Here is a 26,727-nt window from a genome sequence, read left to right on the forward strand (position 1 = left end):
AGACCTATTGCGTTACTGATGTTTAGTATTACATAAGACAAAAAGGAAATTTTGAAAAGCAAATTTTGCAATTAAAGGAGCAGAAAAAAATATACAGATACACAAAATGAAAAACTTACTTGTCCACTGACACATAAAAGCGAATGCCCGTGAATGACCCATTTACTAATAACGGAAGATTAATGAATAAAAAAGTTCCGTCTGTCTGAATATGTAAAACGTTCCGACTATGAGGCGTTTACAATGTATAATATACACATGGGGGTTGACTTCCTGGCTGAAAAGGTCATTACAGTGATCCGGCATCTCACGTGGTCAATTGGTTCCTCCGAACCCGCGTACGTTGAAGACCCTATTTTAAATGCGCCTATTTACTTTGCATTTACACTTACTCCCACACTATCGTATACTTTAAATCGTGCCTAGATTGCAGAACTGTACCTATACAATGTAAATTCTATGTTAAAAAAGGTACGGTATTTATTTATAGTGTATTGATTAGGGGAAAAATACAAAACATTGTACATGCACAGTACGGTACAGAACAGAACCGCGTTTAGAATCGCACCATCAAAAACCGCGTAAAATGCATACTGACTGTGTTTAGGTGAACTCTAGCCGTAACATGCACTAGGGCTAGGGATTCCTCAGTAAGGCATTTACTTCATTTTGTAAGGTAAATAAGTAAATGAAACACATAGCAAGTACTTTATTTTATGTAAGTATGTATTGCTCCGTTACACATTGCTGCCCTGCTAATGTATCAAGAGCGCCGAATAATGTGTATGGCTTCCTGAGTTTACTCAAACTGAAGTAAAGTCAAAACCACCCCTTGGATGAATGGCGGAAAAATGCAGAAAAGCAGAAAGGAAAAGCGATAAGCAGCGAGCAGGAACGAAAGAACGAGAAGCAGAAGGAGGCGGTCCCGCTAAAGGCTTCGGGGGTGGGTGCGAGCGTTACGGCGCCCGGCGCGGGAGGAGGGGGCGCTGAATAGCTGTGGGTGAGGGCTGGCTGTCGGCAGAGGAAGAGTGTCTTGCCGCCGCTTGTGCCATCAGTAGAAAACCACCAAACTTTAACCGAAGTGACGTGTTGAAGCACACCTCTGTCTTCAAGGAAAGGTAAGGAGTCGTCCGAGCTCTCTCTCTCTCGTATCGAATGCGCCGCAGCTGAGCAGATCCTCAGTGCGCAGACGGACCTGCACAGCTAGGGCCATTACTCACATGCAGCTGCTCCTGCCTTGCTCCCTCGCCACTAATCGCTGTTATTAAAACTGCCAGCGTCCAGTTATGCAGATGTGGGTGCAGTGGTAAACTACTGGACAACAAATTAAAAAAAGACCAGTTAAAGTGCACTGAAGGGACACTGCCCTGGTTAAGTGCTTGGATAATGGATGGATAGATGGATGGATGGATGGATGTTAAAGTTCAGGGTCACAGATAATTGTTTCAAAGCAATATAAAGAATCTCACGTTATAATATACTAATGAATTAAATATAAAATTATTTTCTTAAAATTTGAACAGAAAACCTACTATCTGTGGTAAAAATTGGGTCAGAAATCATTATGAATATTAAGCATGTGCATGGGGAAAGGGGTAGTCACGGTAGGGCTGCCACATCATTTCTCTGAAATGGGAGGCCTTTCTACACCATGCAAGATGCTTTTTTAAGCTGATCACCAGCGAATGCGACTTTTGCTGAACTGGACTCCTCTGAATGGACAGATTAAGTGAGTATCACCCCATCAGACATGGGAAACAGTCACTTCTCCATTTCTACTGGCTCGCAACTTTTTTTTTTTTTTTGCACCCTAAATTATACTGCAGCAGCGACTTCCTGTGCAGCTGCTGCAAATTTCTAATCAGCCCCAAAAGCCACTCCATTTCCTGGATATGCAGGTGCTGTGTCTGCCGCATGCTATTCCTGCTGGCTTGGGCTGCTGCTCTGTCCCTGGAAGAGCATGTATACGCATGCAGACTCATGCAAATTTAGGCACAGACTTGACAGCACAAGGGTAGTGTTTTGCCTTTAGGCCAAAGAACAGCTGAGCACTGAATTATGGGTAAAAACCAGATGACCCCTTTTCCTTCTCAAATGCCCACAGGGGACATTCTGATGTTTTCCCTTTCTGCGGCTCTCTCCCAGCCCAAATTTCCTCATAACCGCCCCTACCCCCCCCACCCCCCCCAAGCCCCCACACTCTTCCCCTGTCTCACCATCTCTGGCCTCTCAACCTTTCTGCAAATATGCACCCCCCCCCTCCCCCAGCAATGCACCACAAAGCCACCTTTGCATAAAGCCCTTGCTTTCCTGAATATTCCGATTGTCCTGCTAGTCCAAGTTTGCATATTTGTCATGGGAGGGGTGCAGCTGATGTGTGCGCATGGTAAAATTGTCTCGGGGACACAAACTGTCCCCCATACAGGAACTCTGAAAATTGCGAAAAAAGACACAGCTAGGCAAGCTGATATCACTGAACTAGCCCCAGCCTTTGTTTGATGAGTGCAGGACACGGTCTGCCATGTGATAGAGAGGCAGCCTATTTGAACGGTTCCCTGCTTCATTCTTCCTGGAAAAAACACCCCAACCTCGCATGGGCTGGGCAGTTGTAACATGCTGGATAAGATCAACAATTTAAATTCACGAAGAAAGAGGGGGTTGTTTTTTCCCCCTCTTTTTGCATTGTGCGAATGATCTGTTATTTAGGGAAGGACGTCATTAATAGCCATGCCAGATAAGAGAGCAGGCCTTAGGGAAAGTGTCATGACTCGGGTGGGGAAAAGTTGACGGTCCAGTTGTGAATGCTGAGAAGAAGCACGGAGAACAGCATTTAAGGATATCAAGGCCACAGGCTTCAGGGTTGAGACTATATAGTATCCTGCTGTGTATAAATGACCAGAGGATTTACAGTATAAGCTATGGAAGTCATTGGATAAACCTGCCACCCAAGAAGCCAAAAAATAATAATGCAAAATTAATAATAAATTAGCCATTTAGCTAATGATTCTAGGAAAATGTTATGTTTGGGACATTAAACCTAAAGTTCTTGCTATGTTTGATGAGACACACAAACCCAAATATAAAAAATACTTGCATCATTATTGCAAGGATTATCTCCATTTTGTATTGTTTGTAATATTCTTTATGCAACTGTTCAATTCCTAGTTATAGTGTTCAGTGACTCATTTCTATTAACAGCTATGATGTTTCACATCAGCCTAGGATGAGCCTGACTTCTTATCTTTCAAACTTGCGATGTCACTCTTTCAAATTGCAGCGTGAAACAGATCTGGCTGCTAAACTCAGTTTAATCTCTAAAAAACTGCTTTAAGCAAAGACTTTCAGTAGCTGTGATCACAGTCACTAGCATTGTCTGTGTGCTTCTTAGCATATTCAGTTATCACTATTTTTTAGTAAAAAGGCTACTTTACTTAGATTCATAAAGCTGATACAGGCATAGATATACATGCACCCTCAAGCTTGTGTAAAATCCACCCCACTGGGGTTAGTTGGGGATCCGTTATGGGATTCTGGGTTGGGTTCGCCGATTGATGCTTTCATGTTCTCCCCATGCTTGCATGGATTTGCCCCCCGTTCTCTTCATTTCTACCTCAGTCCAAGGACATGCAGTTAGATAAGGGGTGGGGAACCAGTTCCATGGAGGGCCAGTGTGGGTGCAGGTTTTTGGGATGACCTCTCCATCAGCCAATAATAAAACAAAAAATAAAGCAAATTGCTCCAAATTACCATTGCTGTGGATGCATGGACGTCCGCCGGCTGTACATTCTGTGCGGTTGTCTATTTTTCTACATAGAGCTTCACTTGAAGTTAATGACCCTAAAACCACTGCAGTTCTTAATTTTTGGGATCATATGAGCCTCTATGCAGCTGTTGTTTTAGTGTGTGATACACAGTTGAGATCAGTTCACGCTATAGGTTCAGAGTGCAGCGATAATCCCAGTTTGGTTCTGTGCTTTAAATCTAACTCACCCCGTTCTGTCCACCACATCAGATGGAAGACAGAGACACATCTGAGAGTCCTGTGGACAGCCAGCTGGAAGAGGACACCCCTAGTGTAAAGGCCAGTCAGTTCACGTCTCCCTTCACGTCCCAGCTCAAGGCCATGATCCGCATTCGTCACAAGTACCAGGCCATGAAGAAGAGGCGCGCAGAAATGAATAACCCTGTGCAGATGGCCCACCGGTTCTCCCACCGCACCACGGGACCAGAGATCTTCACTTTTGAGGAGGCAGCTACGGCCAGCACTTTAGAGACTTCCCATCGGAGGACGAAAAGGAGGAAGCGAACCGTGCTTTTCCCCAACGACCGGCGCAAGTGCCTTCCTAGCAAGGACCGTAGCCGCGCCAAGCCTTTCCTGGTGCTCCTCAGTGTCATCGTCTTCCTGCAGGTCTACAATGCCATCGAGAACTTGGATGACCACGTGCTGACCTATGACCTGGAGGGCCTGGAAAAGACACTAAAGCGGGAGGTCTTTGGCCAGCCGGAGGCCACAGAGGAGCTCCTCAGGCACCTCAAGGACTACCTGTCCACCTACGTACACAGCAAGCCCCTAGCGCTGGCCCTGCACGGCCCCAGCGGCGTGGGAAAGAGCCACTTGGGCCGTATCCTGGCCCGCCATTTCCGCTCTGTGGTGGGGGAGCGCCTGGTCATGCAGTACTTTGTGCTGCACCACTGCCCCCAGGAGGAAGACGCCGGGAAATGTGCGCTTCAGCTGACCACACAGGTCACCGAGGTGGTGAATCAGGCCGAGGAAGAAGAGAAGATCCCGGTGTTCATCTTCGACGAGGTGGAGTTCATGCACCGGCCCCTGCTGGAGGCCGTACACAGCCTACTGCAGCCCGGGCAAAATAACGAGTACCTGAACGCCATCTACGTGCTCATCGGCAGCCTGGGTGACTCAGAGATCACCCGCTACGTCCTGCAGAACTCCTCCAGTGAGGCCTTGGATGGCCAGAGGAGCTCCGGGAGGCTCATCCGGGAGCTGGTGTCCCTCCTACGCCATGTGCTCGATGGGCACCACGTGCTGTGGAGGGACACAGAGCTGGTGCCCCTCACACTGCTGGAGAAGAGGCACGTGATGGACTGCTTCTTGGACGAGATGACCCAAGAAGGCTTCTACCCGGACCACTCGCACATCGAGCGCCTGGCCGGGGAGCTCTCCTATTATACCTCTGCGGGGCGGCGGTTCTCCCACAATGGCTGCAAGCAGGTCGTAGCCAAGGTTAACCTTTTGTGAAGATGCATTAACCCTGTATTACGGCACACCTGTGTTGTTGAGGGACTGCACTGTCAACGCACGGCACACTAGTGTCGATGGGGGACTAGAGGAACTGTTGGGTGTGAGGAACAAAAAAATTAACTGTTGAAACTATGAAAGTACAAGGATTAAGTAGCAGGGCGGAAGCTGTGTGAGGTTCCTGTGTGGGATATACAGTGGACTGCATGTTCCTGGTTGCTGAAAAGGTGTATTGAGCACTGTGCAAAGTTCTTTTTTACTAATAAAGTACTTGGGTTTTGTATAGTAAGACACCCACCCCCCATGGCGGTTTTAAAATTCCCCAGTCAGTAAATGCAGTAAATGACTATGCACCGAAGCTGGTTTCTGTCATTGCAGGGCTTCTGGGTATGTTGCTGTTATGATGCTGTTTGTGGGATTTCAGTGGGTTGCCGGGTTGTTGCCGTGCTCCTGGATGTTTTTGTCCCGTTGTTGCCATGGGCCTGGGTGAGTGGCAGCATTCTATGTTCCCGAACTCACGAACCTGTGGCACTTATAGGCTGACTGCTTTCATTGAACTTTCTGAACCTTTGGTTGCATGATTTGCAGTCGGACGCCCATGGTTTCAAAAAAAACAAATACCTCGTAAATAGCTCATCCTTCCCTGTCTGCTTGTACTAGAACATTTTCACCAAGTCCAAAGTGCCTAAAGACAAACCTTATCAGATGGTGTCACGCAAATCTATATACCAGACAAATTATTCTGGTTGTATGAACTTGTCGGGCTTTTAATTAAAGAGCAATTTAAACACCCATCAACTAACACCTAAAGACTAAACCTCAAACCATATACAGTCTTAAGAATTATTTCATATTAAAATGCAAACAATTATAGTTAAAAGTATTAGGTTTGAAATCAGTAGGGATGAAACGCTAGTGGAATTTTCAAATATTTAAGTTATAATGTGTAACTGTAAGTGAATAGTTTTCAAAAGCTTCTAACTCACAGCAAATCTAAAGCATCTGTCAGACCACAGGAAGTTATAAGCATCAGAGATCAGCATATGATTCTAGCACAGGATACAGAATGCTAGCTGTCAGTGTATATTGAGGGTACAGGAGGTTACAAAGATTGAGTCTGCATTCCTTTACATAATGAAAAGCAAATTTGCAAGATTTCATAATTCATTTGTGTGCCAGAGTACAGGCCTTCCCAGTGAAAGGAAAACAGCATCCCTGCAGTCGATACTCCATAGAGAAAAACAGTGTTATTGGCAATGGCTGGGACCTGGTTAAGATTTTTCTTAAGGGGGACACACACATTTAAATTTGCTGACTTATTAGGGAAATGCCTGTTAAACAATAAGGCGATGATACAGAACAGCTTTCCCTTAAAAAGGCACTTCAGCTATGATTAGAATTTCTGTCTAGCTTTATAACTGAATGTTAGTGTAAATACTGTGTACATTGGTAACACCTAGCATCATAACTGGGTGATTATGAAAGCTTTGCTCAGGGATAAATAAGTATTTTTATTTCTTTGACAGATGTTTTTATCCAAAGTAACATACAACAGGGGATTAAGGGCCTTGGTGAAAGGCCCAATGGTGACATCACTTTGCCGACCACAGGATTTGAACCTGTGACCGTCTGATAACAGCCACTAAGCCAACACGTTCTTTTCTATTTAAGGGAGTGTTTCCCAGTCTGATTCTTGGGGACCCACTGACAGTCTCTATCGCTTCTGGTAGGGAGCTGGGAGGGAGCAAAAACATGGACCGATTGTCGTCCCGGAGGACCGGAATGGGAAATACTGATGTAAGGAAATGTGACCACTTTCTACACTCCAGTTAGTACAGCTGAGGTATACCCATAAATAAGCTGAAATTTAAGAAGCATATTAAACAAGCTAGTATCTTTACTGGGGGGGGGGGGGGCATGTAGCACAAAAGGCTAAGCTTCTGTGCCTGTGGTCAGAAGGTTGCTGGTTTAAGTCCTTAACCCCCAGCTCCATGGGCAATACTCCAGATGGCTGCCCTTCACTGTCAAGTTTGCTTTCACCTATATATGTGTCTCTGTGTCATGGAGAGCAAATAGGGTAGGCAAAAAGAATTTTCCCACAGTGAATAATAAAGTATCATTATTTAATTTAACACAGTTTTCATGGCATATCTATGGCATATTTTGAAAGAAGTCTTTGGCGGGAAAGTGACACAGTTAAGGATAAATTACATGAGTCAGTGTGGGGGGAAATTAAGGCTTTCTCTTGAAAGCTAAATGCACTGTCAGCTGCTTAGTTTCTGATTCAGTAAGAGGGGAAGACTCAAAGCTGACCGAAAAACAGAGTGTGTTTCACCATTACTTTCCCAAAACACATCAGGATAGATCTTCCTCAACTGAATGCAGGAAATGTTAAAGAAACTGGATCCTTTAACATAACCCAAATAGTTATGTGCAGGAAGGCATTCCCCAGACAAGCCCTACTGTAGGTGGATTAGGCTGACATTTCAAGAATTTACAGGAAGTAGAAAAAGTAAATCACCAATCACTCGTTCTGTTCAACACCAAAACCAAATTGCAGCTCTGACCAAACCGACCTGGTCTGCTACAAAGAGGAAAACAGGAAAATTGTGGAAACACCTAGCATTTTTAGCATTACACTTTAAAATTGCTACACAAATATTGGCAGTGATGTTTATAAACAATCAAAGAATGTTTACAAATATCATACATTGGACGATTAAATAAGTAACTAGAGTAACTGGAATAAAGTTCTGCACTCTAAAAATTGGATGTGTTTCAACAATTTTGGCCACTAGTGTAGATAGATAGCATCACGCCAGCAGGATCAGTGCTTAGTAATGAATCTCCTTAGCAATGGCCAGTGAAGTAGGTATGGAAAAAGTCAGCAGTACTGCTGGTGTTAGAGTCACAAGTCAAGGAGTCAATGGTGAATATTCTGTTAAGTGACTGCATAGGGGCAGTATCAGGTAAGAATGTATAAATGGCTGCTTTGAGATCTTTCGTTTTCATTGTTAGAGCTACCATAAGAATTTTTGACATTGTGAAGCTGCTTTAATCATAATAATATCTTTATGAGCTTCTGTCCTTCTTAGGCTATTGGCCTGTCAATAAAACTGCCCATAGATTAACCCACTCGGTGCACTTAACTAAGATGAAAATGCAGAAATCATTTCTTAGAAGGTGGAAAGTGTTTAACTGCGTGGCTGAAGACATGACAGGACGTGAGAATGAAAGGCAGAAATCCAAGAAGAGCCACGTGTCTGCTAGCCGTGCTTTCAGCAGTTCCCTGCTTGCGTGCATGTGACCCCACGCAGGCTGAATGAATAGCAGTAGATTACAGCTGCATTCCTCACATTTTTCTCTTTGTGGTTCATGCCTGGGGTGTCGCCCTGTTAGACCTTCTGAAGGGAGGATTAAGATGAATAATGATGGGATACAGTCACATGCTAATTTCTTAAAAACATTTTCTTTAGATTTTATGATGTTTCCCATTTTAGATGACGGGAATCAAATTCTTCACCGACACATTTCCAATTTTCAGTTGTCCTTTACCTTTCATACAGACTCATCCCTGTGAGCATCTTCACTACCCTATAACATACAACGAGCACAGGAGATACACATGACATGAGACAGAAAGGAAAAAACGTTCTTGCTGCTGAGCGTGATAGTGGCTTAAATACCAGTCTAAAAACAAATGGGTGCACCTCCCTTCCTCGAGGAGTTTCCACAAACACAAAGGGCCAGGTGATGAAAACAAGGAGCAGACCTGTGACCTCAAGCACAAACATGTGAGCAAACAAACAGTAAAATCTTCGGAGTCAGTCAGGGTTCAGCTGCACTGCCGTTTGCAGCTCATTCTTTAAAGGGGGTTCGTGCACTTGGGGCACCCAACCAGAATACATCTTAGAGTAAATAAAACTCATTACACTCTCAGCAAGGGTAAAAATTTGTACCTTTGCTTGTCACTGGGCTGTAACATCAAGGGTCTGCCCATTGTATCCTTAGCTGTAGGTAATTGTACCTTCTAAGGTACAGAAATGGGCTCTGAGGACCATTTCTATACCACAGCCAGGGACTGTGTTCATTATGGTACATTAATGCTATTTGTACCCTTGGGATGTTCCTTAGCGTCAGTTTCTGTACCTTAAAAGGTTTTAGTTACAAGGGTACAGTCCCAGTGACAAGTCCCAGTTTTACCATTTTCTCTGAGAGTGTACCTGTTTGAGTTGTTCACTATGACCTTAGAATTGTGACAATCCCCTATATTCCTATGATACAATTGATGTAAATAACATACATGTAGTCATTATGTGTATAAGAAAGTGAATAAAGCAAAGCATTTATAGCCAAACCATTATTTTCACACACAGGATGATCAGGCTGGGGAGCATGCATTGGTACATGCTGGTAGAGCGATCTGGGCAAAATAATTTCTGATATCCACTGAGCCTGATCAGTAATACTAGGCATACCTTCAATCAAAGGAACTCTGACAGATAAAATTACAAAATAACATGTTTGAAAAATACCCTCAAATTACAGATAATGAGCAGACAAATCAATAATGAGCTTACAGCTGCTAAATTAAGAAGGAGCAAAGCCATGGGGCAAAGGCTAAAAAAAGCTGAAGAAAGAAAGGAAAAGGCACCCTCCCTGTGAGGTGGAGCCGCTCCCTCCGCCACTATTTAAAGATGGAGAGACGCGAGAGGAAGACACGAGAAGTCAAAAGCAGTGGAGAGGCAGACAACTGAAAGAAACACAAGAGACAGACGGGCAAAGAAACCAGAAGAGAGAGCGGAGAATCGGGGGAGCACGCAGCCACCTGCGCTACCTCTAAAAAGAAGCAGAGCAGAAGAAAAGAGAAGAGAAGAAAGAGGATGCAGAACAGTCCTGAAATGAGCACGTGCTGTTACAGAGTCCCGTTTCAGCCCCAAGGTGCCGCCTCCACCCCCAATCCCACCTGGCCTTTGCTGCCTCGACCTCGGGGACGGCGCCACCTCAAAGTGTTGTACCCCCCCTTGGTCAGGAGGCCACTTCCACAAGAGGCAGCGAGTCCGACCAGACGATGGCTGCTGATTCTCATGGCCTTGCTGTTCCTGCAGATCTACAGTGAGGAAGTGCTGGACCTTCCTGAGGACCAGCACATAAATCTTGAGGAGGAATGGAAGCCAACAGCTGGGCAGTGTGGTTTTGCAGAGGAGGCAGTTAGTAGCTCATGGGTCTACCCTGACCAGGGACTAGAGGAGCCTTGTTCTCAACAAATCTACCCTGAGCAGGGAACAGAGGAACCTTGGCCTCAACAAATCTGGGACAAAAGTTACATGAGGGGAAACTGATCTACCCACAGAAGGGGCCAGAATTTGACCAGGCACAACAGATCTACACTGAAGACGGTCCTGAGGTCTACAGTGAAGAAGTACTGGAGAGTCTGTATGTGATGAGGGTTCGCTACCAGTCAATACCCATCAAGAAGCCCCTTCTACAAAAGCTAACCTAGCTGCCTCTGCAGGGGAAATGGACGTTAGGGTGGCAGTGCAGGACCCTGGACAAAAAACACAGCTACTCTGCCTAGCTGTGAAGTAAGAGGAAGAGTTCTTGTAAACACGCAACTTCCGCAGTCAGGGAGGGCAGCAGCTGGAGCAACCGAGCACTAACAATGTGATTGGTTGGCGGGGGCCATGAAAATACTGGGACTGGGCCACTCAGAATGAGTCAGCTGTGAAAATGAGGGAGAGTGAGCAAACGTCTGATGCTGCACTTGGTATGCGTCTGACTATGCATGCCTCAGATTCTCCGTGAGCATACATCTCCTGTGTACTCCTCTGCCTACGTGTGTGTATGTGTGTGCGTTCAGCTCACCCGAGCCTTAAGCAGTAATTTGAGAAAATGTGTCTTGTGGGAAACTGAGGCAAGACATTGTTTAAAAAATGCTACCAAAGTGCTGTGTTTAGAGCAGACTGGCTGCAAACGCGGCGACTCACAGCTTGCGTTCATTATGTGTTCCTGTCGGGTGCGTTAAACTCCTCAGCCTTGGATGGAGTTTTTTCAGTTACGTTTCAACTGTATTAGAGGCGGCTACTTTGAAAGTTATGATGCAAAGTCGATGTCTTAGCTTTAAAAAAATAGATGTATTTTTATATTGTTGCATAAAATATTAAACCAGCTCAAGAAAAAACCTACATGTGATTTTAAAAACATTGAATGTCTGATATTTATACGTGAATATGATGCATTATTTTCCATTATAAATTCTGGATTTGATACAAACTATTTGTACAGTTATACAAAACATGGATGTATCATACAAATAAATAACTAAGACTGTAAGATCTGTGTGTGTGTATAATTATCCAGCTTCCATCTGTTATCCAGTACAGGGTGACAGAGAAGCTACTGCCAGCACACACACTTTCACATGGCCCCCTGGGGTGAGAGAAGTTAGTACCCTGGGTTGGGGGGGTCGGGGGACAGAATGGGATTTCAGTCAATAACAGGGCACATGCTCAGGGTGATTAAGAGACATTCGTTCACCTGATCATGTGTCATTGTACAGTAGGCAGAAACCAGCAAAGGAACCCTACGCAAATTTAAGAAGAACACGTGTTCTCCAGAGATCACGTGCAGGACTCAAACCAGACCCAGGAGGAGAGAGGTGACAGGGATGCCTGCGGTGTCACCATGTCACCCGAGGCCATAAAAAAGAATCAAATACAAAGTGGTGCCATTTCACATTCATTTCATGCAGGTGTACTGTACCTATTTTCGTTCCAGCTTAATCGTGAATCAAAACACACATAAGGACGGCATGTAATAATTTAGGCACACCCAAGACATTACAGCTTCGCAATATCATTTCATCCTTTTCCCTATTACCTAATACGGACACCCCATGATAATATACATAGACTGACAAACACCCACACACTCATAATTTAATTGTACTCACCCAGCTTGATGAGCAAGTCTTGTTTCCCCACCAGGATCCTCCTTCTCAGGAATGGTGACAGGTATGGAAATGCCACAGGCCTCTGTGGAAAAACTGTCAAATCGAAAGAAATTAATCTCGCCGAAAATGGGCGCCTCACCTTAGATGTCCTGCGACTTCCAAGGACCTGTTGCCTATTCAACACCCAGGGCAATTCCCAGTGGAGTCATCTCCTGTCACTCTGAGCTGCTATTCTTCTACTTCCTGATACCTGTTTCCATGATGGAACATGAAGGCAGGTGATTCTTACAGCACCATTACGATTAGTCTGACCTGCTGTACAAAAACATGGCAAATTAACCTACCACTAATACTACTAATATTAAAAATGAAATATTACTCATATAATAATAAATATTATTTTAACATTTATTAGCAATTATTTTTCGTATAATTACTAACAATCTAAGTCTCAAAGCATACAAAACTACCACAGCTGTAAAACAAATGCAAAATAAGGCATTTAAATGACGAATTTCCAGTGCTGGTTGCAGGGAAAATACAAGATAGCACACTAAAGTGGTTACCCATGTATTCCAACTTGAAAGATCTGCAGAGAAGCAGGTTAAAAAAGAAAAAACCAATTGCTTACAACTCAAAATTTGATTTCCAGGTAAATGAATGCGGCTAAAAACTCTTAACTGCTAAACTCAGAAACAGCAGGGGTTTAGTGGTTAGCTGGCCCTACAACCCAGATGTAACTCTGAAAGGCTCTATCCTCAGTCACCTTCTAGCATTTTTTCTAGTGACTTAGCATCATTCAATTATTTTCTATCTGTAATGCTGTTAGCAAACGGTAATTCTCACCAGTCCCTGTCTACATTAACTTGCTATTTATATTTCATGTTGTTTTTTTACATTAAAGGTCAAGTGTAGTGACGGTGTTCACAACTCCAAAGAAAAGCATTCTATTCTGGTTCCATATCAGGGTGTGTAGAAATACCTATGTTTTGTATTATTGCGGGTCCAGAAAATTCCATGTGATCTCATTTGCTCTCAAAGTCGGTCAAAACACAAACTAAACCTGTGCAGTCATCTGAATCTGAAAATTGTTAGTATCCCAGTAATAACGGCAGCTTAATATTTAGATTACATTTATGTAGCAGGCAGTTTTATTGAAATTAAATGCCAAATTGCACTGTGCAACAAAGTCTACGCAGTGTGCAAACAAATTGGAAAACTTTGTAAATAATTCTCTGATTAATTACACAGTTAAATGACTGAGCACTAAGAATCCAACGAATGTACACGATATTGCCAAAAGTATTGGGACACCCCTCTAATTCAGTTGTTCCAATCACTTCCATAGCCAGAGGTGTATAAAATTAAGCACCTAGACATACAGACTGCTTCTACAAACATGCGAAATAATGGCTTGCTCTCAGGAGCTTAGTGAATTCAAGCGTAGTACCGTGCAATTACCGTGCATATTTCCTCGCTACTAAATATTCCACGATCAGCTGTTAGTGGTATTATAACAAAGTGGAAGCAATTGGGAATAGCAGCAAACGTAAAATCACAGAGTGGGGACAACACAGGCAATGCAGAAGTCACCAACTGTCTGCAGAGTCAATAACTACAGATCTCCAAACTTCGTGTGGCCTTCAGATTAGCTCAAGAACAGTGTGTAGAGAACTTCATGGAATGGGTTTCCATGGCCGAGCAGCTGCATCCAAGCCTTACATCACCAAGTGCAATGCAAAGTGCCAGATGCAGTGGTGTGAAGCACACTGCCACTGGACTCTAGAGCAGTGGAGACGTGTTCTCTGGAGTGACGAATCACGCTCCTCTGTCTGGCAATCCGATGGACGAGTCTGGCTTTGGCGGTTGCCAGAAGAACGGTACTTGTCTGACTGCATTGTCCCAAGTGTAAAGTTTGGTGGAGGGGGGATTGTGGTATGTGGTCGTTTTTCAGGGGTTGGGCTTGACCCCTTAGTTCCAGTGAAAGGACCTCTTAATGCTGCAGCATTCAAAGTCATTTTGGACAATTTCATGCTCCCAACTTTGTGGGAACAGTTTGGGGAGGCCCCTTCCTGTTCCAACATGACTGTGCATCAGTGCACAAAGAAAGGTCCATAAGGACATAGATGAGTGAGTCTGGTGTGGAGGAACTTGACTAGCCTGCATAGAGCCCTGACCTCTGCCCAATAGAACACCTTTGGGATGAGCAGAGACTGCAAGCCAGGCCTTCTCATCCAACATCAGTGCCTGACCTCACAAATGCTCTCCTGGAAGAATGGGCAAAAATTCCCATAAACACACTCCTAAACTTTGTAGACAGGCTTCCCAGAAGAGTTGAAGCTGTTATAGCTGCAAAGGGTGGGCCAACTCCATATTAAAGCCTATGTATTAAGAATGGGATGTCATTAAACTTCATGTGTGTGTAAAGGCAGGTGTCCCAATACTTTTGCCAATATAGTGTATGTACAGCTCAATGGGTGTTCATTAAGTGATGGATTTTAATTGTGGCCTGACAGAATTTCACGTGCATTTCCTTATTATGACTATAAATACTTATGCATACCAGGTGTTTAATCACTTTATTTAGGTTGGATATCTACATGGTTTAATAGTAAATACACCAATTTCAGAGCGATGTTAAATACTGCCACCTATTGATGAAGACGCTGAATACTGCGGATGTGCTGTTCTCGGTACAAGTTCAGGGTCACTTCAGACATTTATCAAATAACTTAACTGCATAATCGATAAATCACTTAAATAGAATAACGTATTACCAATCATTAATTAATAAATTGAGCTGGGTTGGTTTTGTTTGATCAGTGTGTTGGTCTCAAGCGTCTTTTCATTTGGTGCATCACGTTTACGTAGGTTATTCTAAGAATATCGAGTAAAATAAAGTAATCAAAATGGCAACATATAACAAACGAGTTATTCTTCACGACCGCACGGAGAATGGATAGTTTAGTTTTTTAATCCCCTATTAATTTTTGCTTATTAATTTCAGTTAAAAAAAATTTTCATGATCGCTTCTGGAATCCTGCAATCACCTTCTAAAAATATTTATCCAGAAACTTATATATTCTTTTTCATATAATATATGTAAATATATAATTCTAAATATATTATACATTTTTCCGGACCATTTGGGCAGGGTAAGCGCAACAAAACGACAGCCAAGGACGCAGAGAATGAATGAACAATTCTTGAAATAAGCATGTGCTGCGCGATGACGTGGACGTCGAGCACCGTATTCTCCGTTTGAAATGTCACATGCGTCGCTCAAGAGACATTCCTTTGCCTCTTTTTAAATGGAGTGATAAATAACAGAAGCCTCTTATGAATGTAAAACTCACGTTGAGGAGATTTTTGTGCATTGTGATGAAATTATTACTATTATATTTACATGCATATAATATTTTGAGGTAGCCTATCCGGTAATAGCCTATTTGCATCCCCCGTATCAAGTTTCTCATTTGACATTTGTAAGCGTAGGTGTATCCTCAACGAAATGAATATTTCCACGTTCATTCCTTTAGTTGTAATGGATGTAATATTACGTCGGTTTACCTAGAAATTAGCATAGGCATTTCCCAGTGAACGCAGCGAATATCCCCAACATGCTAGCTTTGAAATCTGTTTTGCTTCTGCCCAATTTTTTTCAGTAGTTTCGACAAATTTATTTTCAAATTTCCATAGAAAGTGATGATTTCTAGTGTTTATTTTAAATTGTTGTATATATTTATTTTTCTTATTTTGTGTGAACAAAACTCACTTCTAATAGGTTATTTCCACAACGCGTCTAAATAGACAAATATTTCGTCACAGTTTCTTCCTTTGTAAACAATTATTCATTAAGCAAAATTCCAACTCAACTTCATGCGTGATGACCGGAGGTCTGTATGAGAGAAACTTTTTTCGATGATTTAAGCAAATACACGTGGAAGTACTTTTTCTTTTTATGCAAGAAATTGTGTCATGCAAAGAAGGTGTGGCCCCATTCAACCTCAGTGGGCGTGTTCAATGGTGCAAAACATATAATAGTGAGGAGACAAGCGCTAACAGCAGACGAAAACAAAAACGAGAGAAAAAAGGATGGCAATGTATGCCAGATCAAACAGTCTGATCCTGTCGATTTCAGCTGACAATATCTATCAAGAGCCGTTTGCCTTCAGGACAATGACCCGGAACAGCGAGCCCGAGATATTCACTTTTGACCCGACTCCGGTTCAGACGGCGCAGCGGAGCACACCGGTCCGGCACAGGAAGAGGAATACCCGGGTCATGTATCCCTCCAAGGTCCGCAAGTACCTACCACCAGCCGAGAAGAGCCCGATCAAGCGGTGGCTGGTCATCCTGTGCCTTGTGGTGTGCCTTCAGATCTATTCAGAAGAAGCGTACACCGAAATGCCTGGCGCTGGCGACAGCCCCGCTGCGGATACCTCAAACGAGGAGCCGTCTATGGCGCAGTACGAGATCCTGCCTTTCCAGTCCGCCGAGCAGCATGCACGCCACATCAAATGTGCCCATGTCGATTGCGGACAAGAGCAGCCAGAACAGCGCCCAAGTCGCGACAACTGCCCGCTTCACCTCCCCAACACCACCTGCCCTGACTGGGACTCCGACGTGACCGATCTGTACGAACAAAGCAGGAGGAATAGCTACGTGGTGGCTCTGCTCTACCCGGTGTACCACAGACTGGGAAGCGACAACTGAAATGAATGGGGAGTGATGCGGGAGACAACGGTGCAGCATCTCTTGCGAGTCCCATACGGCGGATGCAAAGCGGCGTGCTGGCCGGGCGCAGGCACCCCTGAACGTGGAAAGGTTAATAGCGTCCAGGATGAGCGCCTTTCCAGCCTGTTACCGGCTTGCCCTGAAGCACTTGAATGGTAGAAACTTGAACAACTGCTTTTTTTCACCTGCGTAACAGGACACTAAACTTGAAGGTGAATTCCGCAGACACTGATTGAAAGGAGGAGATAGCGTACGGGCGCTTTCCTCCAGCGGTACCTCAATGACCCGGGTAGCGAGTCTGACGTCCTGCGGTGGATGACGCAAAGAACACCGGAAAAAGAGAAATGCGTGTGACACTACTTGAACAAAGTCCTTTGTTTGATTTTGTTTTGTTTCGAAGTATTAACTTATTTAATTATTATATTGTATTTATAAATTATTTATTACAAAACACTGTGTGACGTTTAATAAAATCAAAGAAAAGAACATTCCGTTTAATGTGCGTTTTCTTTTCTCATTACTGCTCTTTCACAATTAACAATAAAGTTACATAAGGCTCAAGTTCAAACAAAACATTCAGTAATGCGACCAAAAGGCATTTCACATGTCCCTGTAGCCTTTAATTTCATTTTCTCACACGGTAGCACTGCTTCCGGGGAGAATGGATTCATTGCAGGATTGCAGTTAAGTAGTTAAGGACACAGACATTTAAGACTGCATGAAATAACCCAATAAAAGCTTGCGCCGTATGTTCATTAGTCAAATCAGGTGTTCTAGAATATGAAAACATGCATATATTGACTGTCCCCACTGAGGCTGACAACTGACCTGGGGTTTCACTACATTATGTTTCTCCCAGTGGTATCTGAACACGTATTTAAATGGGCAGTAAAATAGTGTGTGGAAATTGGTTTAACAGAGCAGCACTTTCACCCTGTTTTCATGTTTATCTCTCATCTAAATTCTATTATAGACAATTTTAGAAGTAGGCTAATCTCAAGTTTTGCATAAGAGAAAAAAAATCCAGAAAAAATAGTAATAAGCCCATCAATAGAGACTAATCAAACAGTAAACTGCAGAGGCTGCAATAGTATATAATAACTTAGTTACTGTAAAAAAATACTGAAATCTGTAGTTCCTTTGTGTCTTGAGAGATATTTTCCAGCCTTCTTGAGATCCAGTGGTCCACAACGGTTCATTAACACTGGTGATGTGGACTGTGTTCAGTGAGTCTGTAATAACTGTCCAGTATATATTTCTGTTATGTCAAGACAGACTGCCTTCCACGATAAAGATGTACAGCTTTTTTGATTAAAGAGTAAAATGCATGAGAAACCAAAATTAAGTGGGGAGATTTCCAAGGGAACCACCAATGCTGTCAGTAACAGTAATTCAAATCGTCTACATATGAGTATATTTCTGTTCCACAGCACTTTATATCTGATGTGTCTCTCTGTCTCAGATGATTGTCAGATTGCATCATTCGTGAGAAGAACTCCCACATACAGGTGTTCCTCAGGTCACACCCAGACATATTCAGTCACTATAAATGCCCAGTTTCACTGATTGTTAATGGCCACTGTTACATAGTGAAATACTGCAGTTGTTACAGGAGATTGAACAATAGCCCGTGTCACAATGCATTCCACAGGGGCCAGCATCATGTTCCATTCACAAAAAACACACAATCACAAAATGTCTTATATGTGCATATGTTCAGACTGTATAAACACACATTTGCATGCACACACAAATATACACGTTTGTATTCACACTGTATATTAGTGGCGACCGTCCATTAATTTCTATGGGAAAAACCCTACTCCCAACCACCTTAACCCCTACCCAGCCCCAGCATTCTCCAAACCAAACTGAAGTAATTTTCTGATTGTAGTCACAGATTTTTAGTAAACTGAATTTCCCCTTGTGGAGGCTGAAAAAATGGTCCCCACAATGTCAAAATAACAGGTTTTTAGCACATCATGTTGTCATTTGGTCCCCACAATGTAATATATACATTACCCACGCGCACACACACACACACACACACAAACACAATGTGGTCCTTCTTAATTAATATACTACTAGGAAATTCTTCATGACCGGACGTTTGCCTCATAAACCCAGAGTTACTCAATTCCAAGCAGTTATTGTAGAATGGAGCTGATGTAAGAGTCAAATCAGGAGCCCTGACTTCTGAAAGACACTGGGAAGCGGAAACCCCACTGTGTCACTTCCCCCGCAGTAGAGAAAGCTCATCGCTTACATCAATCTAGACAATGACCGCAAGACACTTCCGCTGTGCAGCTTGCAGGTTCCTCTCGGCCGCCCCACTGGATTTCCCAGATCCCTCCCAACATCATCACATTTTTGCGGAGTGAGTCATGCTCGGCCAGTTCTTGCTAGATTCCCTTGCAAAGCTTATGGCAGGCATGTGTGTGCATGAGAGGGGGAGGGTGCTGGACTCCACAGGCTGAAACTGGCACGAATCAGTGGCGGAAAGCGGGGGGAGGACAAACTTTGCTACTTCTAAGAAAACACACAGAAATCTTTGGATAGCAACCCATCAAGTTGCACAGGAAGAAAAACTTGACTTGTTATAACCTGAACCATAGGAATGTAGCAAGTGAAACCTTTTTAAACAGCTAAAGCAGGCAAACTTATCCTAACGTCACCCTTAAACATCTGGGGAACGAACTATGTGTGTAGTCTATTTTTGACTACCATTCATTAAATCTAAATCAAAATGTTAAGAACATAAGAACATAAGAAATTTACAAACGAGAGGAGGCCATTCGGCCCATCAAGCTCGTTTGGGGAGAACTTAACTAATAGCTCAGAGTTGTTAAAATCTTATCTAGCTCTGATTTAAAGGAGCCCAGGGTTTTAGCTTCCACTACAATAGCAGGAAGACTATTCCATACTCTAACTACACGCTGTGTAAAGAAGTGCTTCCTCAAATTTGTTTTAAAATGTTCTCCCGCTAATTTTTACCAAAAAATAGGAAGCAACATAACTTGGGCTGTATTACAATGGAACCTCAGCTTAGGCAAGTCTGAAAGACGATAATTATATTAAGTGCATAAATACAATATTAGTCAAAGTTGGCTGTTCTATAAAAAAATGTAAAAAAGGGTATAAAAATCTATGAAAACCAGAAATAGATATGGGGAACAGTTATTGAAACACATTTTGACAAAAAGTATTTAACATACACAAAGCAAATTTAAAGTAGTATCTTTATTTATTTATGTAAAAAAGGGCAGAGTTGGGTGGGAAAAACTCGTGGAATTAAATAAGACATCCACTCTGGTCTTCGCACTAATTTTACTTACATGTATCCAGATTTTCCAATTGCACAAGTGTAACATCACACAGTCTTCTGGGCTATTTGACAGAATCCAACACACAAATGTGCTACTGCTCCTCTAGCTTGGAGACCAGATGGGTGACAGTCCCGGATGTCAGCAGTAGTCACCTTGTCACCAGTCCTATGCTGCAAACCTGATTCCATTCAAGCTGTGGCATGCTTTTTTTCGTTCCCACGCCTATTGCAGATGAAGCCTTGTAGAGTTTTTGTGTGTTTTGTCTAAAAATTGCTAAGCCTATAAAACAATGTGACATCAGTGTTGTTTTTGGTGCCTTTTAGCTGGTTAATGGGCACATCTATCTAACTATTCTTTATTATAATGAAGATGTGTAGATATCTCACTCAACACTATAACAGCCCTCTGGGTTATTGCTCAGAACAGAAACCAGCTTGTCACTATGCTAATGTCAGAATCAGTTCCCACCCAGCTCTGCCCTTTGTGTGTCTTCCCCGTTTGGCCAGCAGGCGTCACTGGTCATCCCATCTTTCCCCATCTGTTTGTCTCATAGCCCTTCAGCTCTAGCATTTATCCCTGCTCCCTTGTCTGCTCCATAGCTCAAGGGACTGCATATGCAGCTCATAGACTGTAAACCCTCAGGTCATGGGTTGTAGGCTGGCTGGAGCATTGATTTAATTATTTTTTGGTTTTCAGTTTCCATAATGTGTATTATTTATCATTGTTTACATGTCCTAGTATTGTTAACCTTTAATGTCTGCTATGTTTGTGTTTGCTATGTTTACCACTTTCTTTGTTTATTAGTTGTTGTGGATTCTACCTGTTGCTCATTGTCCTATGCTTTCATTGATTGGTTAATTTGATTATTGTTCTCACCTGTCCTCCATTATGTCTTGTTAGCCTTGTATTTAAGTGCCTGCCTTCTTGTCGTGCTTTAGTCTATCATTACTCATATTACTGTCTGTGGTTATTGTAGTTTTGCTTTCCTAATCCTCTTCCCAGTGTTTTGCTGCTTATTTTTCCAGTGTGTTTTGAACCCCTCATGGTCCCATTATTTTTGTGGTTTTCTCCAGTGTGTTCAGTTCAGTTTTATCAATAAACCCCCTTTGTCTCAGAGCCATATGTGGATCATCATTCTACATTAATGACAGAACTCCCATTACTGAAGTAATGCAGTCAGATATCCATCTCCAGAAAGACTGTGAATCACGTCTGGAATGTGACAGTGCAACAGGGATAGTATCGATTTGCTCACCTAGCCGTTGTTTCAGAACGGCCCAGTCAAGCTGGGCTTGCATCACGTACATTGCTTGGTTCATCCTTGCCACGTATACAGTTCTTCTATTTAAAGGCAGGCGAGGTCCACAGGAGTGGCATGGACTATTTTTGTTCTCAAACTGCACCTCCCTTGCCGCATTCCAACAGTCTGCCATGATGACATTGTTAGTGACAGATCAGCCTGGGAAGGGCAGGAATGTACCACAGGGTGTGAAAATGGGATATCTGCCAGGTATCAAGTTTATATTTAAGCTGCAGAATTTTACGCACTCCGTAAACATTAAGCTTCGAGCCATGTAGGCCTACACCCAACGGAAGGCAAGAAAATGAGATGCTGTCTATTAGCATTGTTATGATTTAGCCATTAGCTGATGCTAATACTGAAGGATATGCAGGCTGCGTCACACACAAAACAACACATGTATTATCAAAGTAAATCTACGTACATGCATTGGTACTTTCATACACCATGGTAATACCTTAATGACATTAGTTTGGGGATGGAAATAAAGTACTGGGTCATTCAATTTTAATTCAACAAATTTCCAAAAAAGTTTTTTCATCACCTTTTTGATTTTGATGAAATTTGGCATGTAAGCTACACATACTTTGTGGAGCTTAGAAATTGTATTTTTTTCTTTTCTTTCAGATATAGCACCTGTTCTGTACAGGGTAGCAAAAAATTATAATTCAGTGTCTGCAAGAAAAAGAGTACTCTTTCTTAGTGGGGTCACTATAACTATTCCATAAATCTAAGTTTTGTTTTCAAGGTCAAAGTTCAATTCGCAAGCTGGATTTTATACTACCTTTGGTCATTATAAAACACAATACATTTGTATGTGTACTTGGCTCTCTGTGTCCAGGGGGGATTGGCTCTAGGGTCCCCCACAGATACCAAAATCCACAGATGCTCAAGTTCCTTATATTAAATTGAGTAATACTGGGCAAAAAAAAAATGTCAGCATTTCAATTTAAATCAGCAAGTACTTAAGAGACAATGATTGGATAATTCATTTTTATTTATTTCAAATAAACAAACAACAAATAAAAAAACATTTCCACATTCTCCATCATAATGTCACACCTTTCAATTTCCTTGCTTGAAAAGGAGTAGGCAGAAGTATAAACTTATTTGGTTCTACCCCATTCATTATTGATTATTATTACGGCTCAGCAACATTTTGCAGCAATAATGTGATGTCAGCTGTGCAACTGAATCTCCTGAATGGCCAGGTTATCCCATCAATGGATTTTTTCTTTCCTAACGGCATGAGCATATTCCAGGACAATAATGCCAAGATTCATCGGGCTCGAATTGTCAAAGAGTGCTTTAGGGAGCATGAGGAATCATTTTCACACATGTATTGGTCACCACATAGTCTTGACCTTAACCCCACTGAAAATCTTTGAGATGTGCTGAGGAAGACTTTATGGAGTGGTTCAACTCACCTATCATCGATACAAGATCTCGACGAGAAATAAATGCAAATCTGGATGAAAAAAACGTTGAGATGTTGCATAAGCATGTGGAAACAAAACATTGATGAATGTGCACCATAATCAAAGCTAAGGACTTCATACCTGTTTCCAGCAAAACTAAATCTAGGAAACGACAACCAAGGTGGTTTACTAAGGAAATTAAGAATAAAGTCAGGAGGAAAAGGGTTTTGTTCCACAACTGGAAAATAACTAATGATTTCAAAATTAAGCAGGTGTATCTAAGTCTACAGGCAAAGTTAAAAAATAACATCCAAGGGTTATTTTAACATCCAATAACATCCAATAGGCTATCCAAGAGGGATGTAGAAAGAAAAATTGCATTGGAGGCTAAGCATGACAGTAAAGGTTTCTTCCAATATTTTAACTCCAAGAGAGCACTAAAAGCTGAAATCACTAATTTGCAGGATAGTAAGGGACTTATAATTGATAAAGAAATTGATATAGTAAATGAGTTTAATGATTATTTCTCAAGGGTGTTCACAATAGAGAACACAAGTAACTTACCACCAATTAATACGAATACAGCATCATCTATGACCAATATATGTATAACTGAGGTTGATGTGATACTAAGCCTAGCTAAACTCAAAATAAATAAATCGCAGGGGCCTGATGGCATCTTACCTATAGTCTTAAAAGAGATTAGGGATATTATTAGCCAACCTTTAACTTTAATATTCCAGAAATCATTATCTGCGGGTGTGGTACCATCAGATTGGAAGCATGCTAATATAACACCCATATTTAAAAAAGGGGATAGAAGTAATCCAGCAAACTATAGGCCAATCAGTTTAACTAGCATTACTGGAAAAGTAATGGAAGCTATAATTCAAGTGAAAATGGTAGATTACCTAGATGCAAATAACATTATAAAGGACAGCCAACATGGATTTAGGAGAGGTAGATCCTGCTTAACGAATCTACTTGAGTTCTTTGAGGAAGCTACAAGTGAAATTGATCACAAAAAGGCCTATGATGTGATTTACTTAGATTTCCAGAAGGCCTTTGATGTTGTCCCCCACAAACGGCTCTTGCTAAAGCTTAAAGCTGCAGGGATTTTAGGAACTGTGGCAGCTTGGATCAAAAACTGGCTAACTGACAGGAAGCAGCGAGTAGTTATTAGAGGCACAATGTCACAGTGGGCCTCTGTTCATAGTGGGGTACCGCAGGGTTCAATTTTAGGACCACTATTGTTCCTAATTTACATTAATGATATTGACACAAATACATACAGTAAACTGGTTAAATTTGCAGACGACACCAAGGTGGGCGGTGTAGCAGATACTGATCTAGCAGCAGAGAGGCTTCAACGGGATCTGGATTTAATTAGCGAATGGGCTGATACTTGGCAGATGAAATTTAACACAGATAAATGTAAGGTAATCCATGCAGGGAGCAGAAATATAAAATACAGATATTTTATGGGTTCCACTGAAATAAAGGTACCTGATTACGAGAAAGATCTCGGTATGTATGTTGATGCTTCCATGTCCCACTCTCGCCAGTGTGGGGAAGCAATAAAAAAGGCGAACAGAATGTTGGGTTATATCTCTAGGTGTGTGGAGTTCAAGTCAAGGGAGGTGATGTTACACTTATATAATTCCTTGGTAAGACCCCACCTAGAATACTGTGTGCAGGTTTGGTCACCATACCTCAAGAAGGACATTGCTGCCTTAGAAAAGGTGCAACGAAGAGCTACGAGAATGATTCCTGGTCTTAGAGGAATGTCTTATGAGGAGAGGTTAGCGGAACTGAATCTGTTTAGCCTGGAGCAAAGGAGACTAAGGGGGGATATGATTCAGGTCTATAAGATTCTAATGGGTCTGGATGCTGTTCAGCCAAATGACTATTTCAATATTAGTCTAAATACTAGAACTCGTGGCCATAAGTGGAAATTAGCGGGAGAACATTTTAAAACAAATTTGAGGAAGCACTTCTTTACCCAGCGTGTAGTTAGAGTATAGAATAGTCTTCTTGCTACTGTAGTGGAAGCTAAAACCATGGGTTCCTTTAAATCAGAGCTAGATAAGATTTTAACAACTCTGAGCTATTAGTTAAGTTCTCCCCAAACAAGCTTGATGGGCCGAATGGCCTCCTCTCGTTTGTAAATTTCTTATGTTCTTATGTTCTTATTTCTTATGTTCTAAAAGCGGTCCAATGAAATATTAAAGTGTGCAACGTTTTTTTGGCCAGGCAACCTATGCACATCCTACCATATCCTATAATCATCTCTAGATTACTTTTAATACCTAACACTATGTAAATGCCATGTAATAGTTGTATTGTTTAGGGCAGGGGTCACCAACTCCGGTCCTGGAGAGCTACTATCCAGTAAGTTTTCTATCCTACCTGGCTTCTGATGAGCCACACCTGCTCCTGGTATTTACCTGAGAACTAGTGTGGCTCATCAGAAGCCAGGTAGGATAGAAAACCTACTGGATAGTAGCTCTCCAGGACCGGAGTTGGTGACCCCTGGTTGAGGGAAAAATAACAAGAAAAAAAGTATGTGTATGTTCAGTACAGATGCAACCATTGTAACAGGCTACACATAGAAAATATAATTTTAAGCTGCTGTCACAACTCAAACTCGGAGCAAAAGGGTTAAAAACATTCACTTAGCCTTGATAAAACCAGGTCTGTGACAGAACTCCTCGACCCTAGCAGACTATCCATCATGCCAGGTTTTCTACTCTGGTCCCTGAGACTAACGTTCCAAATACTGCTGGAAACAGGGATTAGGCCGGACGGACGATTTCAAGGTGAGGTGAAGCAGAAGGCAAACTCAACAGCAGAGGACTGGAGAACCCGGACCAAGAACCAGGGAAACCAAAGGAGCAATAAAACGAAACCCAAAACACAGAACCCCCCCCCCAAATACAGGACACCAGCTGGCGGGTGATGGCCACCTGGGAGCCCTCAACATAGAAACTGGCCATCCAGAAGCCCAAGGCCAAATTCCAGTCAGCACGGACTATGAACTCCAAGCCACCCACACCCTCAAGCCAGTACCTGCTGTCTACTGCACAGGCACCAAGGAGACAGATCTACACAAGTAGAAAACCCTGAAGGCAGAACAGCTGGCCACTCGAGATTGTGAATCCCCAGCACAGAATCTGAGCCCTATGCTTCAAAAGCAGTTACGATGACTTAAGGTTAGCCCTAGTTTAGCCCAGCTCAAAGCAGACTCAATACTCTCGTTAGGGAACCCCGCGGGGCAGCTGTGACAGCTGCACGATGCTGGAAAATTTCAGATGTCGTGATGTGATTTTTTGCGATAAATATTGCTATATTTATAAGGCAAAAAGGAGCTCAAAATAAATCAATTTCTCACAAACCGACCTGTGATCGAAACCGTACGATTTAAACAGCGAGGGTGAAAATGATTATGATGGTCTTGGACAGCCTATGCAGAGCTCGTGCAAAAGCAGCGGTGATCAACTTCACACTGATTTTTTCACACATATACTGGATAATCTTCAAAAGAAACAATCTTAAAAACTGCATAGCTGGCTAAGTTCTGTTTCTAATGACAGAGTAAAAATGCTTTAGTGAAACTTAACCCACCCCCACGCTCGATGAATCTTATCACCCATGATTTCAAAATACCGGAACTGCATGGCATGATAATGTTGTTTTTGAAAATGCTGTATACTGGTATAATGTCTGGACAGCATGAT

At 42.4% G+C, this 26,727-nt stretch overlaps 2 protein-coding genes and 1 long non-coding RNA gene across 3 annotated transcripts; 2 read left to right on the top strand and 1 right to left on the bottom strand.

The window, feature by feature from the left end:
* Positions 1 to 346: 346 nt before the first annotated feature.
* Positions 347 to 5,615, top strand: tor4ab (torsin family 4, member Ab). The gene is made up of 2 exons (XM_023832266.2): positions 347 to 1,118; positions 4,013 to 5,615. The coding sequence occupies exon 2, from the start codon at positions 4,013 to 4,015 to the stop codon at positions 5,255 to 5,257; it is 1,245 nt and encodes a 414-aa protein (XP_023688034.1). The 5' UTR covers positions 347 to 1,118; the 3' UTR covers positions 5,258 to 5,615.
* Positions 5,616 to 10,163: 4,548 nt separating this feature from the next.
* Positions 10,164 to 20,382, bottom strand: LOC140587653 (uncharacterized). The gene is made up of 2 exons (XR_011989349.1): positions 20,282 to 20,382; positions 10,164 to 12,459 (listed from the first exon to the last, which is right to left on the bottom strand). It is a non-coding gene; the product is annotated as an uncharacterized lncRNA (long non-coding RNA).
* Positions 16,241 to 17,432, top strand: ier3 (immediate early response 3). The gene has a single exon (XM_023832267.2). The coding sequence runs from the start codon at positions 16,305 to 16,307 to the stop codon at positions 16,923 to 16,925; it is 621 nt and encodes a 206-aa protein (XP_023688035.1). The 5' UTR covers positions 16,241 to 16,304; the 3' UTR covers positions 16,926 to 17,432.
* Positions 20,383 to 26,727: the final 6,345 nt, after the last annotated feature.

The sequence above is a fragment of the Paramormyrops kingsleyae genome, chromosome 2 (genome assembly GCF_048594095.1).
Source record: "Paramormyrops kingsleyae isolate MSU_618 chromosome 2, PKINGS_0.4, whole genome shotgun sequence".
Taxonomy (NCBI): Eukaryota; Metazoa; Chordata; class Actinopteri; order Osteoglossiformes; family Mormyridae; genus Paramormyrops; species Paramormyrops kingsleyae.

What these genes read in the sequence shown, in the direction of transcription:
- tor4ab (XM_023832266.2), top strand. Translation starts at nt 4,013, where the DNA reads ATGGAAGACAGAGACACATCTGAGAGTCCTGTGGACAGCCAGCTGGAA.
- ier3 (XM_023832267.2), top strand. Translation starts at nt 16,305, where the DNA reads ATGGCAATGTATGCCAGATCAAACAGTCTGATCCTGTCGATTTCAGCT.